The sequence below is a fragment of the Patiria miniata genome, unplaced genomic scaffold, assembly GCF_015706575.1.
Source record: "Patiria miniata isolate m_02_andy unplaced genomic scaffold, ASM1570657v1 HiC_scaffold_27, whole genome shotgun sequence".
NCBI lineage: Eukaryota > Metazoa > Echinodermata > Asteroidea > Valvatida > Asterinidae > Patiria > Patiria miniata.
Window position 1 is genome coordinate 106610 of NW_024037066.1, and position 22239 is coordinate 128848.

Below are 22239 nucleotides of genomic sequence, written 5' to 3' on the forward strand. Positions count from 1 at the left end.
GGGATCAACTAGCCCTGCGCTAGCTGGCGACACATTTATTAAATCACTCTATGATTAAATTAAGTAGCCTAGGGCCGGCCCTAGGCCTTCTGACATCAAGACAGAAACACAAAGGGAAAACATATTTTGTCCTAATTAAAACTTAGATGACCTTACTCAGTAGGTATGCAAGGAAGTGTTTCGCTCAGGAAAATGGAAATAATAAAATCAAAATTAAAACTTCATAAAATTTTAGCGATCGAATAAGGGTGCAGACCAGTAAATCGGTCCGAAATTGCCTGCGCCGGCCAAATCACGATTTGCATGCCCTCAAAATCTTCGGTATTTGAGCATGCTGTGGGCCATGAACTTGAGGGATTGTAAAAAAATATGGGTAGAAGCCGTGCACAGGACTGGGAGCTTGCAGTTCTGTGTAATTTTGATGTAATTTAGACCCTAAAAGCGCTCTATTTTGCAATGGAGTGTAGGCATCGTTTTTCAAAATGGCGATGGGCTTCAGGACTATTTTCAGGGGTGATCATCTTCAGATGGAAATTTCTCCTAAAAGTCATCAGTTGACCCCCCAAAAATTGAAAAGAAAATGAAAGATGATGAAATAAGCTTTAATTTGATGTGTGTCTCGAACACCTTGGAGAGTTGTGAGTATTTTTGCCGAATTTTTGAAGTGGGAGCATTTACCATTGGGGTCTATGGAAGTTTATTTACTGGTCTGCTACCATAAACACATGGTACTCCGAGTGATTATGACATCAACAGAGGGCGCTGTTGTAATGGCCATTTCTGATCTTGTGATTGTGAATATTTTTGACTGCTGCTTGTGTTACACACGTAATTCTTTTTAAACTGAATAACTGCACAAATGCAACTTTTTTCGAGAGGAATTTTCGTTGTGTTTGTTATAGCGGTTCCTGTGGTCATCTTTTTTAGCCGCGTTGATAAATCAGGTAATTTCTTGGTCCTATAATTCTTTTTAAATGATGATTATGAGTGACACTTGACCATTATTATGACTAGACTGTCACTGTTTGCCATGAATGATGTAGAACTTTGTCAAATTTGATTTTCACATTAGGCTTAGGCCTAGTTTGTAGTTTATTTTTGCTTTTAGAAGCATACTCACCCTATTCAGAACGCAGTGGCTATTGTTACGGCAGCCGTAACGCATTTCCCATTTTCTATCGTTACGGTAGACTGCAACCTGGCAACTTTTATAAAAAACATGACAAGAAAATATAAAATTAGAAGGAAAAAAGTGAATTTGAACTTTATGAAATTCGGACTTTATTTCCCTTTTAAAAAAAATCCTCCAAAGCCTCAAGGTTAGAAAAGGAAAAAAATTCGAGTGCTAAACTGAGATTCGAACCCGCAACCTCGCGGTGCAAAATCCTACTCTCTATCGGCTGAGCTGGCGCACTGCTCGATAAAACGTGTGGAAACAAATAATTATATACCTGCGTGCGTATCAAAAAAATATCGTAGAGGGCGCTAAACAACGAGTGCCGTAACGATAGCCACTTCGTATTCAGAAAGTGCTGCCTTTTTAGTTTTTCAGATGTCTATATTTCGTGAAATGTCCAGATTCGTTTGCACACGTTTGCGTATCAAAATTTCAACATGAAACGGCCAGAAAATGAGAGTTGGGGGTGACCTAAACTGGTTCCTGGTCCATCCACTGCGTATTTCGAATGTATCCAAAGTTTTTGGAGGCAGGGATTAGTCTCGGAGACCAGCGCAAGTTGAATTCGAACGTACTCGCGCGCCGACGACGCCTGACGCTCACGCGAAGACGGGGTGGCTTATAGCTTTTGCAAATTCAGAAAGTCGTGCGTACTTCGCGTGTGAAGCAGTACAGTACAGTACGGGCACGCTGGGTGTCCCATCCACGGAGCTCTCAAAAGAGGTAAAATGCGCCCTCTTTTGTTGGCGCACGGAGCCCATAGATACAAGTAGTGTCCTGTTGAGACCACCATAGCATTACTCATTGAATTAGGCTTATTAATTGTCATGCTCATGACTGTTCCGCAGCATCTAAACCAGTCCAGCACCCTGTTTTGAGTCGAGAGCAAGGAGCATCAGCAAGGATGACCGAGCCAGATGCAGAGGTTAACCCCTTCACCTGGTTGGACTATGTCATCTTTTCGGCCATGCTGGCAGTCTCAGCACTGACTGGATTGTACCATGCGTGTGCAGGGGAGGGGCAAAAATCCACAGCAAAGTAAGTATATATACATCTTCTCTTTGCACCATTTTTGTTGTTGTCGAGTCCATTACAAGTTCAGTCTCAAATTACTCAAAAGTGCAGTCACAGGTCCAGTCACACATAACAGGGAATGAACTATAACAGAGTAATGCCTTTGAAACAGTTCATTTGAATAGCTTTGACTTGGATCTGGTTGACTTGTGGATGACTTGTGATGGACTTGTGGATGACTTGTGGATGACTTGTGGATGACTTGTGGATGACTGGTGATTGACTTGTGGATGACTTGTGGATGACTTGTGGATGAATTGTGATTGACTTGTGATTGACTCGTGTTGACTCGTGGATTACTTGTGATTGACTCGTGGATGACTTGTGATTGACTCGTGGATGACTTGTGATTGACTTGTGATAGTCCTGTGGATGACTTGTGATTGACTCGTGGATGACTTGTGATTGACTCGTGGATGACTTGTGGATGACTTGTGGATTACTTGTGATTGACTTGTGATTGACTTGTGATTGACTCGTGGATGACTTGTGATTGACTCGTGGATGACTTGTGATTGACTCATGGATGACTTGTGATGGACTTGTGATGGACTTGTGACTGACTTGTGATTGACTTGTGATTGACTTGTGGATGACTTGTGATTGACTTGTGATTGACTTGTGGATAACTTGCTTGTATGATGTTCAAAAGGCAGTTTTGTATAATTTCTAGCTTGGGGGCCATCACATGAAGTTTTCTGGAGCCCACATTCCATGCATTACATCTACAATATGTATATAGACCGCTTGCAGATGCGTTCGATAATCGACGCGCGAAGGCGCGCGACGCCATGTTGTGGGACAGGCGTATATCTATCCATGCACATTTTGTCCCATAACATGGCGTCGTGCACCTTCGCGCGTCAATTATCGATCGCGTCTGCAAGCGGTCTATATGCATTTTCTCTGCCCGATAAATAACTGAAATTTTTTCCCCAGGTTTTTGATGGCGGACCGCAGCATGATGAGTATCCCCGTTGCTATTTCCGTCATCGCCTCGTACCTGTCGGCGATCACCATCCTGGGCGTGCCTTCGGAGGTCTTTGTCTACGGCATCCAATACTGGATGGTCGTCTGGAGCTTCTTCATCGCCATTCCGGTCACCGCGTTAGTCTTCATACCAGTCTTTCACGGGCTTGGATTGACGAGTGCATACGATGTGAGTTAAAGCTATAGTCCATCATTTGCAGCCATCCGAAAAGTAACTGGCGTAATTATTGTTGAAAAACATACTTGGTTGAAAGATAGTAAGGGAACTAAACTCCCTGTGAAATTATTCTTTCTGGGAAGCTGTCATTTTGAAGTAATCAATGAAAGAAGGCATTTCCAACAGTGATTCTTAAGAAGCACTGTAGGAAAATTTAAATTAGTAGTTTGTTTTGTTATTCAGCGCAGCGCGCACAAGTATTGGAACAACGCACACGCGCGTGCTGTTGTTATAATTCGTCGGATCAGTGCGCGACGTCGCGTATAGCTGCAATTCAAAACATGATTCAGTAACTTTTGATTTGAAATTGAGATCTTAGAATGCTGTTTTTCTCGGAATGTACAGCTGAAGCTTAGCTGAAACTTCATCAGGTTAGTTGCTCAGTATCCTTCATTAGATTTTGAACTATTTTGTTGCTTCAAACGAACAAAATGCACAAATTACAAATGATGGACTATAGCTTTAAAGACGGTTGGCCATGTCATGTTGCAGTGGGAAACCAAGTTTATGGAATATCCTCTTGAACATCAAGGGTCGATGACATGGGTGCAAATTCGGTGATTAATAACGCAAAACAAGACTGCGTCTTGATCGCCAGATTCTGACCATGCAGCGGGCACTGTCTATCAGGTCTTCCGTAAGCAGTGGTGGCGCCAGACTCTAACATTTTGGAGGGCAATTAGGGGGCAATGAAATATTTTTTGGGGGGCAGTCAGAATAAAATCATAAGCCTGTGTATGCACGCATGGTCCGGAAATAGGCCACTACAGCAACTTAGAAGTGTAGTCATTTTTATGAATGAGAAATATATCAAACCCCAGAATGGTGTACATGTATAACCATGTGTAAAACAAATGTACAAAGACATTGGCTGCACACTATCTACGCATGTGTGGCGTGTTTTGTACCAAAGTACCAATGTTTATAATGCTTTCCTTGGCCCAAAATGTGTTGGTATTTTATGAATCTTAACCGTAAAGAAAATAAATATAATTAAACCATTTGTTGATACAGTGTTGGGAGAAAACTGAAGGGAGGGGGGGGGGGGCAATCTGGGGGAAAATTCCCCCCCCCCCCCCCCTCATCCCATGCAGTGAATGAACAGTCAACTTATAAAACAGGATGAAAAAACATGAAGGTTTTCGAATATTTGAAAGACCAAAAACATTTGGAAAGGTAGAGCCGGGCTTACACAGTTTCACCAGAAAACAAGCAAATGCCGACCACCCTTCAAATTTTGGCTTTGTCCCACTGTACTGCAAAATGGCAATATCTGACTTTATATGCTCATTTCGTGGGGACAAGTTACATATAAGTTTTTGGTGAAATGCATTTACTTTTTGTGTTTGATTTGCAGTATCTTCACAAGCGTTTCAGTCCATTGATGCGTTCGATTGGCGCGTTGTTCTTCATTCTTCAGACACTGCTGTACATCGGTGTTGTATTGAATGCCCCAGCATTAGCCTTACAAGCAGGTACATGTAGAACCCATTCAACAATGTCATGTGGTTATAAGGAGAGAATATTGCTTACTTTTTATTATTGATTCATAAGTGCCTGAGACAGTTTACCCATTCCTATTGGTTGAGAGCCCGTCACGTGGGTAGTTTTAAGCCTCTGATAAAACACTGGCTGCTTTAACCACAATTTCTACGTTCTGCGCCACACCGCACCACATGTGTGCCGCACAAATGCCAATTTCCATATAAGGACATTTTTCGCACTGCGCGTGTGAGGCACATACCTAGACATGGCCAGAGGGTGTTTCACAAAACATGAAGGAAATTGTTGAACAAAATTGTTGGAAATTTGTAACTTTTTGACTTGATTGTGACTTTTTGACCAAATGGTATTTATGAATCGGAATAAATATGTGCTTCCCTGGTTTTGAACAAGTATGTTAAAGAATCCTTAAATACGGGATGTAGGCATGCGCAGAAGCAAAAATTCCTCGCTAAGCAGTGAAATACGCTTATCGTAAGCACAGAATTTTCTGATACAGTAAGCAGGGATTTTGTGCTAACGGTAAGCAGAGCCAAGACATTGGGGCCCTGGGCCCATTTTCATGGCACTGCTAAGCTCAAAAATTTGCTTAGCACAGAAAATGTCTGGCTAATATAAAAGCAGGTTACCAGCCAAAACTCCCTGTGATTTTCATGCTAAGCAAACGACTGCTGAATACTAATCACGTGGAGTTTTGGCTGGCGGCCTGCTTTTATAAGCCAGACTCTTTTTGTGCTAAGCAAATTTTTGTGCTTAGCAGTGTCGTGAAATTTACCCCGGGCTGGTTGATGATACTGGCCTGAGCCTTCAGCTCATTATCCTCATAACTTACTCACTTAGCAAAATAGAGCTAAGAAACAATTAGAAACAGTACAGGGTGATTAAAAAAAAAAAAAACGAAACCCAAATGTTCGGACCATTGTTTCTGCATGTAGCCCTTTCGAAATCTAGGATATGAAAGCCCAATTCATAAGCTTTCTTTTAGTACAAGAATCATTCAAATCACTCGTGTACTTTTCGAGTTACGGAATTTTAAACACAACCACCGTTTTAGAGTCCTGTCCACAGATCACAAGAAGGTTAGTGTTCTTTCAGCAAAATGAAAACAAATCACATAGGGATGTGTGTGAATTGTTTTCATTTTGCTGATAGAACGCACACCTTTTTTTGTGTATGATCAATTGACAGAACTTTAAAACGTGAAAAACGTTTAAAAACTTTGAAAGTGCTACATGCAGAACTTCACTTCAACAATAGTCCCGACGTTTGGGTTTCGCTTATTTTGCCTCGCCCTGTGTACATTTACATGACAGTTTGGCTTGCAATCTTATGTTTGGAGTAAGTGCTTTATATTTTAAATAATATATTTGTTTGTATGAACAATCGTATTTTGTTTAGCCCCTTGAAAATCTCGTTTACATCATGCTCTTGACATGTATGACTCATGACCAAACAAAGGGGGTATTTTAATAACATAATTTGTACATTTAAAGGGAAAATACAACATTTGCAAACATCAAAAAATAAAACTACCAAATCATTTTGAAATACCTTGCTGGACTGTTAGTGAATGACAGTGTAAAGCATCCTGTAAAATCATGGCACCTGGTATACTGTCATTTTCAAGAAAAGTGGTATTTTTGTATCAATTTCCAACGCTGGTCGGCCGACCAGCGTTGGAAAAAACTGGCGCTTTTTTTTCAAATACTGGCCCCAATTGACCATCGCACTTGTCTGCAATCGATTACACACCTGTGAACGGGCACAAGCCAGCTAGACTGGTTCCCTGACCTTACAACTCCCCAATGTACGTAAACTGCTCTGTTTCTTCTTATATGGAGTCAGGAACCAGACTACAGGAAAACGATTGTTTTTCTTGACTGTTATAGCATTTTCGAACCCAAAACCTCAAAAAAGTCAGGGTGACTATATTTGCTATATATTTCCAACCCCCCAATTCCATCCATTTCTGAAAATTACAGCAAAAGCAAATGATGTATATTCCCTTTAAATCTTTGCAGCTACCAATTTTCCCGTATATGCCACTATACTACTCTTGGGTGCCCTCTGTACTGTATATACTGCAATGGTAAGTAATGGCATTTCTGTTTTTATTTTTTAAGTAAAAATTTTTTGGCCTGGCAAGTGACCTGCTCCACCAAAAAAAAAGTATTTTGTAAAAAAGGGAAATAAAGTTATGTACACGGTTGGAAAGTCCACAACGTAAACTTTCATTTGGTAGCCCCTTGTTGAGGCCCAGCCATTGACATCCTGGAGCAGTGTGGAGGATTTGAAGTACAGGGTGCGTCAAAAAAAGCGGAACCCAAACACCAAAAAATGTTTTTCATATTTTAAAAAATATGAAGCACCAAAGAGATTAATGAATGGAAAGCCAATTTCAAAAGCTACTTTTAGATGAAAAAATTACTGAAATTGCTCAATCCGTTCAAAGAATACGACCGTTTAAACGCAATGACCCTAAAACCTGTCTCGTCCAAAAAAATCAATTTATTGTGTGTTTTGACTGTTTGGAACAACAAAGAAAATGACACAGAATACTTGTTTCAACAACTGTCACCAACTGTAGCACACAATTTTTTGATTAACAACCCTGGTTAGGCAAACAATATGATTTATATAATCTACTTTTTTAAACGACAGGCCTTTAAAAGGACTTCGCTGCATATTGTTAACGTTTAAACTAAGATTTCATCGCTGGTGATGTTTGAAGACAATTGTGTCGACGATTGTTGAAATCGCATTTTTGGGACGAGACAGGTTTTAGCGTCATTGTGTTTAAATGGTGATATTTTTTGAACGGATTGACTTTCAGTAATTTTTTCATCCAAAAGTAGCTTATGAAATTGGCTTTCCAGTCATTATTATTTTTGGTGCTACATATTTTTTTAAATATGAAATATAATTTTTTGGGTTTGGGTTCTGCTTTTTTTTACTCACCCTGTATAACGTAGGCCTAGATTTATGCACAGCTGAGCATAAACATCGCAAGGCCCAATCCAAGACCTTCACACAGTGCATCCTTCAAAATCAGCCCCACGTTTTCGCCATATAGTCTCAATCCTGCAAAATCCTCTATTTTGGAAGAGGATTTTGGAGGATTCGGGAGGTAGTGTCGAAGTACACGCATTCTTCCTGCATCAATCAATATACAGTTTTTCCATTCATTTTTTGTTCTCAGGGTGGCATCAAAGCTGTCATCTGGACCGATGTCTTTCAGTTCATTGTTCTGTTTGGGTCCCTTCTGACCATCACCATTATGGGTATCGTTCAAACGGGGGTATGTCGCATATCTGGGACTACAACAACCAGAGGGGACACCTCAACTTCTTCAAGTGAGTGCCCACAGAGATAGGGGTGTACCTGGGAACATTATGGGTATCGTTCAAACTGGGGGTATGTCGCATATCTGGGACTACAACAACCAGAGGGGACACCTCAACTTCTTCAAGTGAGTGCCCACAGAGATAGGGGTGTACCTGGGAACATTATGGGTATCGTTCAAACTGGGGGTATGTCGCATATCTGGGACTACAACAACCAGAGGGGACACCTCAACTTCTTCAAGTGAGTGCCCACAGAGATAGGGGTGTACCTGGGAACATTATGGGTATCGTTCAAACTGGGGGTATGTCGCATATCTGGGACTACAACAACCAGAGGGGACACCTCAACTTCTTCAAGTAAGTGCCCACAGAGATAGGAGTGTACCTGGGAACATTATGGGTATCGTTCAAACTGGGGGTATGTCGCATATCTGGGACTACAACAACCAGAGGGGACACCTCAACTTCTTCAAGTAAGTGCCCACAGAGATAGGGGTGTACCTGGGAACATTATGGGTATCGTTCAAACTGGGGGTATGTCGCATATCTGGGACTACAACAACCAGAGGGGACACCTCAACTTCTTCAAGTAAGTGCCCACAGAGAGAGGGGTGTACCTGGGAACATTATGGGTATCGTTCACACTGGGGGTATGTCGCATATCTGGGACTACAACAATAAGAAGGGACACCTCAACTTCTTCAAGTAAGTGCCCACAGAGATAGGGGTGTACCTGGGAACATTATGGGTATCGTTCAAACTGGGGGTATGTCGCATATCTGGGACTACAACAATAAGAAGGGACACCTCAACTTCTGCAAGTGAGTGCCCACAGAGATAGGGGTGGACCTGGGAACATTATGGGTATCATTCAAACTGGGGGTATGTCGCATATCTGGGACTACAACAATAAGAAGGGACACCTCAACTTCTTCAAGTAAGTGCCCACAGAGATAGGGGTGTACCTGGGAACATTATGGGTATCGTTCAAACTGGGGGTATGTCGCATATCTGGGACTACAACAATAAGAAGGGACACCTCAACTTCTGCAAGTGAGTGCCCACAGAGATAGGGGTGGACCTGGGAACATTATGGGTATCATTCAAACTGGGGGTATGTCGCATATCTGGGACTACAACAATAAGAAGGGACACCTCAACTTCTTCAAGTAAGTGCCCACAGAGATAGGGGTGTACCTGGGAACATTATGGGTATCGTTCAAACTGGGGGTATGTCGCATATCTGGGACTACAACAATAAGAAGGGACACCTCAACTTCTGCAAGTGAGTGCCCACAGAGATAGGGGTGGACCTGGGAACATTATGGGTATCGTTCAAACTGGGGGTATGTCGCATATCTGGGACTACAACAACCAGAGGGGACACCTCAACTTCTTCAAGTGAGTGCCCACAGAGATAGGGGTGTACCTGGGAACATTATGGGTATCGTTCAAACTGGGGGTATGGCGCATATCTGGGACTACAACAATAAGAGGGGACACCTCAACTTCTTCAAGTGAGTGCCCACAGAGATAGGGGTGTACCTGGGAACCAGGTACCGGAGTACCTGACCGCTGATGTCAGGAATCGGTTCCAGATTATGGAATCGGGTAACCCGTAACAAAATTGACATATTAGTTAGTAACTTTGCAGACCAGTGTTTCCCCTGGCTAATGAACTGAGCAAGGTGGTCTGGTGGTATTTTACAATTCAAGTTGACGATTGAAACGAAATTTATGCAGTCTGCAAACTGAAAAGTACTGCAGCGCTCACAGAAATGCGTGATGCTTCAAAAAACGCTTTCGAAATTGTGAGTTCTTGATACATGGAGGTAAAGGAAAACGCTTATATATTACACAAAATGAAAATTTTTCAATGGATATTTCCGTTATTATAAATCTTCACAGCGAGGTGGTGATATTGGCCAAAAAATGAGCGAGATGGTCACTGAAAGTAGCGAGGTGGGCCGCCTCACGTTTGAATGGGCAGGGGAAACACTGTCGCAGACGATGAAAAAGACAGGTGTTGCATGTCCTTTGTGGAGAATTTTCGAAATGAAAACCAGCCTACATGGAAAAACAACACAGATTCACACATAATGCGTGCGATCATGCAATTTACACCGTGAAGCTATTTTTATATTGAGCTCATGGCTTCACACTTGCATCTTGCTGCATTGACTAATTGACGTGGTAGTGTTATCGTGCGAACCTTTATGAACCATCTGTAAAGCAACTTCCGAGATTCAAATTTTGCCCAAGTGAATAGAGAAGTTTGAAGGCGTCTGATTGTTGAAACCAATGAAGGTGACGGATGTAATTGGCCATATTTGCCTTGCCAGTCCACTTGTGGTAGTTAAAGGGAATATACAACATTTGCAAACATTGAAAAATAAAGCTACCAAGTTTTTACGAAATACCTTACTAGGATGTTGGTAAATGACAGTCTAAAGAATCCTGTAAAATTATGGCACCTGGTGTGAAGTCATTTTCAATAAAATTGTATTTTTGTATACATTTCCAACTATTTTTCAACTACTGCTCCAACTTTACACTTTTTTCAGTCCAAATTTTGTTTGCTATTGGTTACATGTTCATAAACGGGTGCAGGCCAGCTAGACTGGTTCCCTTACCTTACAATTTTCCGGCATCTATAAATTGATCCATTTCATCTTTAGTGGAGTCAAGGAACCAGACTACTTGAACATTTTTGTTTTTCTTGGTTTTTCCAGCATTTTCGAACACAAAACTTCAAACATGTTAGTGTAACAATATTTGATCTATTATACTAACCCCTCAAATAGTTCATTTCTGAAAATTACAGCAAAAGCCAATGATGTACATTCCCTTTAAACTCAACTGGTTTTTTTTTTTTGTATCTTGCAATTTTCAGCTTTTCGCCAGACCCAACCCAGCGGCTGACCTTCTGGGGTACAATCATCGGCGGCAACTTCAATACGCTGACCATCTGGGCGGTCAGCCAGACATCGGTCCAGAGATTCCTGACCGCAAAGAACCTCAAAGAAGCCAAAAAGTAAGATGACGTTAACCTCAGACTGGCTTTGGTAGAATGATCAACAGCGTTCCAACCGCCATGAAATCCTGCCAAACCCATATGTGATGATGGGTAATATTTGGCTATTGCAGTCGTCCAGTTGCCTTACTTCCTCTTTACGCATGTATGCTCTATACTTGTTGAATGTTCAGTGCACCATTGTGGTGCTCAGTGGTCTTGTGTCAAACTGGAAGGCTGAAAGGGAGTGGCGTCCCTTGCCTCAGTGTGGTGACAACCAATGTATTGTTATACAAATATTGAGTGGATCAGCGTGGAATGGGAGGAATATTATCGCAAGGTAAAATCTGGACTTTTCCAGAGGCGAAGCCAAGTGAACTAAAAAAGTCCAGATTTTACCGAGTGATAATATTCCTCCCATTTCACAATTGAAAGCCACTCAATATTTGTTTATATAACTGACATATAGATCCTTGTCATTTGATATATTGGAACTTTTATTTCAATACAAAATTGGTGAAAAATATATTTCTCTCTTCCAAACCACCCCTTCACTCTTTGGAACAATACGCGCTATGCGCAACGCTAAACGTGCACACCAGCATGCATTTGCACACAAATACCGCGTCATGGAACAAGACTGATCCTAACTGTTCAATAGTATTTCCCATTCCCCATGGGCGGATAGTACTTTTTGAGCCCCGGCGTGAATGGCAGTAATAACGAATAACACGTGATGTGAGTTCCACCAATCAAATGACAAGGATCTGTATGCCGGTTTTATCAATAAAAATAGGCACCTAAGATATAAAACAGTGTAAAATAGTACACAGATTGCTGATACAAGAAAAAGAATAATAGGGTACCTTGTTTGGAGGATATGGCTTGATGATACCTCTTTGTGTTGTTTTTTTTTAAATTCAGATCTGTTTGGTTTGGTCTGCCCGGCACCGTGATTGTCCTGACTTTAGTAGGACTCATTGGGTTGGTCCTATTTGCATATTACAACAGTAAGTTGACCGCAGACTCTTTTACCATTTCCAATGGTAGTCGGCCGACCACCATTGGAAAAACCTAACTATTTTTCAATTACTGCTCCAACTTTACCCTTTTTTCAGTCCAAATTTTGTTTGCTATTGGTTTCATGTTCATGAACGGGTGCAGGCCAGCTAGACTGGTTCCCTTACCTTACAATTTTCAGGCATCTATATTAAAATTGATCCATTTTATCTTTAGTGGAGTCAAGGAACCAGACTACTTGAACATTGTTGTTTTTCTTGGTTTTTCCAGCATTTTCGAACACAAAACTTCAAACATGTCAGTGTAACAATATTTGATCTATTATACTAACCCCTCAAATAGTTCCTTTCTGAAAATTACAGCAAAAGCCAATGATGTACATTCCCTTTAATAAAAAGCCGATTTAGGCAAAAAAAAAAATACGTCGGTCTCTGGTCAGCGCGCGCGTCGATTTTTATCATGCTCGTCGATCTTTTTTTTTTCCAAAAATAATGTTCTGCGGTAGCTCCAACAGCGCCCTCTATTTCCGCACCTCCTCAATTTTTTTACCAAAGAGCACCAAGGAATGGGAAATTGCACCAAGGCAAATGATCGAAAGCACCAAAGCAAATTATGGAGGACACCAATGTACATGAGAACACCAAAAAAGCAAAATAGTACCCACCTTGTCTGTACAATCCAAGCTTGAAGAAAAAAAAAAAAAAAAAAAAATCCGCGTGCCGCGTCATTTCCGGAACTTCGGTCTGACCAGAGATTGAATATTTTTTTGTTTTTTTGGCCTTATCGAATAGCACTTCTTGCATGTAACTTTGCTTTATTCGTTCTTTTGGTTTCTCTCTTTGAAATGAGACAATTCTTTGTTAATTAATCTTTCAGATTGTGCGACACTAGTGAACCCAGCAAATGCCACTGCAGCAAGTAAGAAAATCTTTGAAGACAGTCGTTTATATTTCACAAGCTGCTCACAAATTGTTGCATATTTTTTTGAGTCGTCTTGAAAAAATTCCAGGAAAAAAAATCTGGAGATATGGGCCTTTTTCACGAAGTTGGCCATTTTTGTTGAGTTCCCTGAATGTATTTCATCAAGTGTTAACTGTTGAACGGGATGGCGCCAGACTATTTATGCAGGCACAATGCAGCCTTATTTTACTTTCATTTTTTTTTTTAATCTGGCTTTTAACATCAGGGAATGTTTAATTACAAATTTTAATTTATTCATTGAAGCAGACTGGAATTAATTAGTAATTTACTTGCTTTCATTTCTCTTCGCAAGTTACAAAAAGAAAGATTTTTACCTCACTTTCAATTCAACATGGCTGACTCGTGAATAAGGCCCATCTGCGGCCTCTGTTGAGTAATCAATTCTACTGAGTCAAGTATTGGCTGTTATTAAGTTTTGTCCACAAGATTACCTGGTGTGAGAGCTTTAATTTAGATCTCCAACTTTTTTTGGATTATGATTGAGATATCCTGTTGGGGGAAGTTCTAGGATTATTATTGAGATGACTCTTTTTACCTTATCATGAATATTGGGGAGAGTAAGGGGCCAGTTTTAAAGAAGTCTGGCAAATAATAATAATAATAATAATAATTTGGGAGGCTAATCATCCTTACTCGCAGCTGGTATGCTGAATTGCGAAGGACGGGGCTACAACGTGGTCAGGCTGCTGGCACGTGAAGGCGCCTAAGGCTGCCGGCCACATTGACCCATATATGACCACGGAGCACAGCCTGAGATCGAAAGTGTTTGATTTTTCCGGAGGGAGGAAAACCGGAGGGCCCGGAGAAAAACATGAACATGAACATTTTTATTTGGAGTCACAATATATTTGTATCCCCTCCCCCCCCCCATGCCAGTTGGTGAGAAGACACATATGATGATAATGGTAACCTGTTTTGCTAAGAAAGTATCCCAGTGTTCATAGGTCAATTTATCTATTCGTTTTCTTCAATTACTGCATTAATTTTTAAAAATTGGATTATTTAACAACTGTTGACTGCTGTGATGTGGGATATGTCGTTTTAACACCAGACATTCATTTTTCACACCGGGGCGAAGTCGAAGGTGCTATGCACCCCTAGGGTGTTAAAAACGTCATATCCCACATCACAGCAGTCAACAATTGTTTTGTTATACCTTTGTCTTGGATTCTTTGGATTTTGATGCAAAAATCACGAAAACCAACAGCAGTAAACACAACAATCATGACAATTGAACGTCAACTCACATGCATGTCGCGTGCTCGAAACAGCTGATCGTCTGCTGGTTCACTGCTCCCACTCGTGTGTGAAAACATGGTGAAAATAGCGTGGGTACCAACGATACAAGCATTTCACACCGTACGTACCGTACCTACAAATGTCATAGCACACTCCCTGTGGGATATCACATACATGTGATTGTTCTAGGCCAGTGAAAATACAGTATCAAAACAAGGTATAACAATAATATTTATCAAATTAGGTTTTACCCTTCACCGACGTTTTTAAACACTGTTTACTCAGTGTGTTACCTCCCGAGTGAAAGTTGGAAAAAAATTACTTGGGTGGGACTCGAACCCACGACCTATTCATGAATAGTTAATGCGGTACCCGCTGCTATGTACATGATTCGAACCGGCCAACCGATCCCGTTAGCTCAGTAGTCGAGTGGTAAGACATCTGCATTAGAAAGCAGGAGGTCGTGGGTTCGAGTCCCACCCGAGTGATTTTTCCCAACTTTCACTCGGGAGGTAACACACTGAGTACACAGTGTTTATACGTCAGTGAAGGGCAAAAGCCTAATTTGATTTACACCCCGACGCAAAATTCCATCTTATGAATAATAATATTTATCGTTTTACACTCAGTTGAGTTGTGTAAGTGTCTTCATAAACATTGTTATAAATGCTTAAGGTGCCTTATGGAATTAATTAGTATGTCATTATCATTATTTCAATTGTTTTGTTCTTTTCTCCCAAAGCTGCACTACTGAACTGTAACGGCTCGACGCCTCATTACACACCACACTACCAATCATCGGACCAGGTGGGTAATCGGAAAGTGAATTCCCAGCAAATACGCAATCTCTGAACCCCTGAAATACCTTGAAACTTTCCCTGAACTCCCTGCTTAGTTTTACTGAGTAGAAGACCATGTCCATCAAAATCCATGACTCTGGGACTGGGAGTCAGGTTGGCGTAGCGGTACTTTCCTCGCCTTCCACCGCTGTGACCCGGGTTCGAATCCCGCCCGGGCCAATAGGTGGATTGGGTTTTCAGTCCCTACCTGATTCCGTGGGTTTTCCCCAGAATATTCTTCTGGGGTTTTCCTCCCACCTCTAAAACTGTAACTTCTTCTCATTGTCTTCTCTCCACAGGTTTCTTCAGGCTTGCGAGCTACAGTGCCTAGGGCGCTTTTGAGGAATCCTTGGTTTCATTACCAGAAATGATTAATAATAATAATTATAATAATAATAATAATAATTACCTGGATTGGACATTTGGGAGACTTCCCCATAGACTTGTGCACAAAATGTTTCACACTTATATGTGCCCTAACCCAATATTCCCTTGTCCCTTTTCCACAAATTTTGGTTTGTTTACTAATTAGACCACGAGCAACAAATATAATCTAATTGCGACAGTAAAATTGTGCGTCTAAAGGGGGGCTGTGACATTAGGAAGACATGAAAATGTCTCCCTAATGACCGATGTCTCCCATCGTGCGAAGAAATTACGATAACGTGTCTCCTTAATGGTACCATTACACCTATAAGATTACTCTGCTTCACATAATGCTTCAGGACCAAATCTGTTGAAATCCACCACTTTTACTGGTGGATTTTGATGGACTTTAGTACACATGGCTTATCTGCCAAAATTGCCCAGAAATGGAGGGGTGGGGGGGGGGGTTGGATTGGATTTTGATGGAGTTGGTAACGTTTGGGCTAAGGTGCGTAAACTTTGCAGAAGTTTGATGGCACATACACTCATTAAGTGACGGATATAGGATTCTTACTCACCATTCAGATAAAATCAGCTGCCACAATTGCCACCTGACAAATATTTCAGTTTTTTGAGTACTGCACTCTTTGGATCACTGAATTTGACTTTTAAGAGAATTGTGTTCTGCAAATCTACTCAACTCCACAGGTTCAAAGAGAAAGGACGATTTGTATGTACGTGTCTGTAACTCACGAAAATCTTAAATTGAGCACTCATTTTAACAGGTGAAATGCTGATAACCTTATTTTTGTGAGGTAGAGATTATTGTTTTCAGAATTGTGAGCGAAGAATCCAGCTACAACTTCATCTGCGCACCAGCTGAAATATATTATACAAGTAGCAAGTTTTTTTCCCCTGTTTGTTCTTAAGATAGCGGTTCACTCTTTTCCATCCAGATTCTGGTGTATTTCGTCAGCCTGGAGTTTGGCAAAATCCCAGGGATTCAGGGTCTGTTTGTGGCTTGCCTGTTTGCTGGAACTCTCAGGTAAGCTGGTGTTGAGAGATTTTCTTTCACATGTTGCTTCTAAAAATATTTGGTATTAGTAGGACAGTGTTGTCCAGGTGTAACCTGATTCTGTTCTTGTAATCAGAGTTGTTATTGAAACAGTATTCTCAGGTCAATCACACATCATTCAGTCCCAAGTTATTTCGATGACGATGACACAGATATTTCCTTGTCAGTGTTCATCTCCTGTGTAAAATTGTGATTGGTATGTGATCGACGTATGATTGACATGTGATTAACATGTGATTAACATGTGACTGATGTGTGATTGACGTGTGATTAACATGTGACTGATGTGTGATTGGCATGTGATTGACATGTAATTGACGTGTGATTGAACTTGTGACTGACCTATTATTGACTTGAAATCGACTCATGTGATGTGACTTATGATGTGACATGTAATAAGCATAGGGTAAGCATGTGAGTGACATGGATTGACATGTGATTGACATGTGATTGACATGTGATTGGCATGTGAGTGACATGGATTGACATGTGATTGACATATGATGGACATGTGTTTGACATGCAACTGACATGTGACTGACTTGTGATTCACATGCGAATGATGTCTGGTTGACTTGTGATTGACATGTGACTAACTTGTGACTGGCCTATTATTGACTTAAGATCGACTCACTTAAAAGTCTACTTGCCGTTGAGTCTGGGATTTTCTAAAATGAACAACTTTGACATTTTTTGAAATGGGAAATATGGGTCTCTCATTTCAGCACCGTGTCGTCGGGCCTGAACGCCCTAGCTGCCGTGACGCTAATGGACGTTGTGCGGATATGGAGAGGTCGCAGTAAGCCTCGTACTGACTCGGACGCCAGCGGGGAGATATCCACAAACGCCAGCGGTAGCACTGTTACGTCAGCTTCAACGCCAAGCTCCTCAGTCGCTGTGAACCAGGCCCAGGACCGATGCGACACCATCATCTCCAAGCTACTCAGTAAGCTTATTGCTTATTAGCTGGGTACTAGTGATTGGCAATTAACAACACGTCAAAGCTTGGCTGGTAACCCTGTTGGTGCTAAGCAACATTTACTTTGTGTTTAGTAAATTAATGTGGTTCCACAAAATTGGCCCCTGGTGGGACTCTGAGGTAGACAAACCTGGTGAAAACCATCAGTGCGTCAAGCGCTCGCCTCTCACCAATGTGGCACGGGTTCGATTGCCGGCTTGGGCCATATGTGAGTAGAGTATTTTGTTGATTCTCTCCTGTGCCACAAGGGTTTTTCTCTTTTCTCCGGGCTCTCGGGTTTTCCTCCCTCCACAAAAATCAACACTTTCAATCTCTGGCTGTGCTCCGTGGTCAGACATGGGTCTAATGGCGGCAGCCTAAGGCGCCTTAAATGCCTTCGGCTCGACCTTGTAGCTGCATCCTTTGCAAGTCAGCTTCTGCTGCGAGTAAGGACGACAATCCAAATGCTGGCCAGTATCAGACTTTAAGTGTCCTGCCATTTTGAGTCTGTGTTCTGACTAATTAGTCTGTGCTCAGGCTAATCTTTCTTTGTAGGTCATTTTGTAAACGATTCTCGTGGTAAATTCAGAAACCAAAGTAGATTTCGAGTGACTGATCCCTTTTTTGTGTCCATGGATGTATACAGCTGCTGGTTTTGGTGTTGCCAGTATCGGCCTGGCGTTTGTGGCGTCTAAACTAGGCTCTCTGGTGAAGATGGCCAACACAGTACTAGGCGGTGTGGGTGGACCGCTCCTTGGAGTGTTCTCACTGGGAATGCTGTACCGAAGAGCAAACACAGGGTAAGGATAAACTAAATGATGAAAAGATCATCACCAAACTCACAACAGACTAGAAGTCAGTCTCTTGAAACAGTTCCTACCTTATGCCATTCATTACGATTTGGGATTTCTCAAGACCTTGGCACAGCTGCGCAGTGTTTCAATGTTATACAAATCTTGGATGAGAATGATCACAGCGTTTACGATAGTTATTTGTGTACAATTATATATCAGTTACAAAACAGTCATTGAATCAGCTCCGCTTGCCATTTTGAAGACAGTTTTTTCTAATCTTCTTTGGAAAAATTCTGCCGTGGGTAAAACAACATTTAGTTTGCCTCATAAACAAAGCTGTGAATTTCTTGTGTCAACCCTAAGTTGCGCAACTCTACTAATTATATTGATTAGCCAGTAAAATCATCTTTTTTGAAAATTTCTGCCGTGCCTGAAGCCAAAATTAAATAACTGTGTTGCACAATAATGTATTGCTGAGGGTGGAAGTATGTAGGTAGTCGGTAATCCATAATGAAAAAAAAAATGGTTCCCCGTTTACAAAATGTCTTTCCAACACTTTTACCTCTGTGCCAGAGTCAGTTGCCAGAGATTTTTCATTTTCTTTTTCTCTGTCATAATTTACCTGCAGTGGAGCTCTGATAGGAATCCTGGTTGGTTTCTACCTATCGATGTGGATCACAATAGGTGCAGCGACTCATCAAGATGAAAATCACAATGTTAAAGAAGATGCATTCGCACTGTATAGGGTGAGTCAAGCTGTACAGACAAATCTGATTATTGCAGTTGGCTGGGGACCATAATTGCTGGGGGGCCATAATATGCACTTTATAACAAAACCGGGTGGAATTGACACTCATTTTTCTTCCAAGATTTGAAAGTTTGTTCTGTTGTTAAGAGTATATACCAACAACACTGCTTTTTTCCGAGTGTCCCTTCATTCATTGCAGTAAGAAAGGAATCACAAAGAAATATAGACTAGTAATGTGAATAATCCCAAATCTCTTCAAAAACCAGAGAGACATTTTTTTTTATCAAAATCTCCCACCATCTTTTTCCAGCAGAAAATTTCTAGAGCAAACCCAACTGTAGTTTAAAACTTTACAGTGGAAAACATGTTTAGAACTATATAAACACACATGTTCCAGATACACTAAAATTATTTCGCCAAATAATGCTGCTTTAGAATCATTTTTATGCCACGTTTGCCCTCCATGTAAAAATTCGTCTTTTTTTTTACTTTCAGATCTCCTTCATGTGGTACAGTATGTTCTCCAGCATGGCTACCTTCATAGTAGGAGTCATTGTCAGTGAGATCATCCGATGCAGTATACCAGACGAGAGATACAAACGAGTCGACCCTCTCCTCCTTGCAACATTCCTGAGGTAAGAGCCACTTATTTACTCCCCGGTCCTCCCGTGCCGACTTTCCCGAGGTTGTCTAGTCACCGACACATGTACCTGCTCAAGATGAATTCTGTCCATGTTTGTGTGATTGTTTATTTGTGCACTCTTGAAAATGATGCAGAGTGCATAAGCTCAAGTCTCAAGCGATGAGTGCACTGTGAACACGTAGGCGCATGAGTATGGGGGAATATAGCCCAGGTTGGACGATGTCTTCATTGCATTACGTCTGACGTCCAGGGTATAAATTGTACCACCATAGTGAAAAAAATTAGAACACATTTTTTTGTTCATATTATTACCTGACGGAGGAAGCTGAAATTTCGCTTACATATTCCCTGTGTCCAGAATTGTGCCTGCGCTGGGTTTAGAAAAGGCACATGTGCCCGCGGGCAGCGTGTTTACCGAAAATAAACCGCCAAGTTCTACGCTTTTGTTGAAAAAAATTTTCAGTACGAACTCCCCGCGTGAAGATATACATGCGCATGCCGTTTGCTGCCGCTTGCTGCCGTGGCGGCAGCGTGCTAGGTGTGCATGCACGCGCGCGCGTAATCTTCACATGGGGAGTTCGTACTGAAAATGTTTTCAACAAAAGCGTGGGATTGCGGTTTATTTTCGGTAAACACGCCGCCCGTGGACATATTTGCTTTTCTAAACTCAGCGCAGGCATAATTCTGGACACAAGGAATATGTAAGCAAAATTTCAGTTTCCTCCGTCAGGTAAAAATCATACAAAATTCCCCCCCCCCCCCCCCCCCCCCCCCCCCCCCCCCCCCCCCCCCCCCCCCCCCCCCGCTATGGCAGGAGAAATTCATACCCTGGACTCCGTTGCGTGTACACAACGGAGTCCAACCTGGGCTAGGGGGAATAGTGAAAACAACACTCAGGCTTCCTTTCTGAGATGGAATTTACCCACAGCTAAGTCAAATCGAAGTAGCCAGCCAACTCTGGCAAGCTTGGTGGGAAAAGTGGTTAAAGGGAATGTACAACATTTCAAAGGATGTTTTAGACTGTCAGTCCCTAACAATTCAGTAAGGTATTTCGTGATAATTTGATCATTTTGTTTTTTGATGAGTGCAAATGTTGTATCTTCCCTTTAAGATGTCAGCACTAACGAGCAGGAGGATATGAGTTTGATTCATATCAGACTAAGCTTGTGAATTTTTTCTTACAAGCTCTCGAACAGCATTGAATTTACAGTGCTAATAACATAAAATCGACACTCCCCTATGCAAACAATTCCATCTTACAAGATAAGATTACATGTAATGAAACATTTTTTTAAAACTGTTTCAAGTGTTAAATATGCGAATTTCCTTCCTTTTGTGTTTTCAGGCCCAAAGGTTGGCATAAATCCTACTCCGGCACCGAGTCGAACAACCCCGACCTGCAGATCGGCGATCCGGTGTTCCAGAGTCTACTGGCCTCTGGCAATCAGAGCATGGACCAGGAGAACGAATCGCTGATGGGTGACATAGAAGGAAATGACATCCACGAATTAGGGTCAGTGCAAAACGAGGTCACAGACATGAGAAATGGACAGTATTAATGCTTAGCAGGCTTGTGGCACAGGGGTCCAGGTCCTAGACTTGTGGCTGATTCACCTCATTGATTTGTTGTGGTTTTGAAATAGTCGGGTCCAAGAGCTAAGGTTGTAGACTAGTAAATAAACTGCCATAGATTCCAGTGATAAATACACCCACTTCCCAAATTCAGGAAAAATACTCACAACTCTTTAAGGTGTTCAAGCTTTTTTCATCATCCTTCATTTTCTGTACAATTCCATCCAAAGATGATCAGCCTTAAGAGTAGTCCTGAAGCGTATCGCCATTTTGAGAAATGATGCCTGCACTTCATGGCAAAATAGAGCAATTTTAGGGCCCAATTTCACAAAACCCTCAAGTTCATGGCCCACAAAATTCTGTAATAAGAAAAAAAAGAAAAAGTTGGGGGCATGCAAATCGTGATTTGGCCGGCGTAGGCAAGTTTGGGCCTATTTACTGGCCTGCAACCTCACGGACTCGACAGATTAAAGACTCCACGCTATGCTGCTTGTGTAATGTAATTTATGCGCATGTTCATACATAGACTGCTACAATGTATATGCCAGTATCTCACTAACCAAACTGAAAAATATGTTGTTAATAAAATGTATAGTTATTTACAATTTTCCTCGTGATGTGGAAACAAAGTTTATTTTTTATTTTAATTGGGCATTATTTACGAGAAAAAAAACAAGGTTGTGTTT

The 22239-nt window shown here is 41.4% G+C and overlaps 1 protein-coding gene across 1 annotated transcript; it reads left to right on the forward strand.

The window, feature by feature from the left end:
* Nucleotides 1-714: 714 nt before the first annotated feature.
* On the forward strand, nt 715-21910 carry LOC119734372 (sodium-dependent multivitamin transporter-like). The gene is made up of 17 exons (XM_038207864.1): nt 715-944; nt 2026-2215; nt 3191-3410; nt 4816-4933; nt 6983-7050; nt 8161-8235; nt 8351-8430; nt 11199-11339; nt 12243-12328; nt 13215-13256; nt 15301-15365; nt 16720-16808; nt 17564-17784; nt 18443-18596; nt 19219-19336; nt 19834-19973; nt 21327-21910. The coding sequence occupies exons 1-17, from the start codon at nt 860-862 to the stop codon at nt 21538-21540; spliced, it is 2106 nt and encodes a 701-aa protein (XP_038063792.1). The 5' UTR covers nt 715-859; the 3' UTR covers nt 21541-21910.
* The last annotated feature ends 329 nt before the right edge of the window (nt 21911-22239 follow it).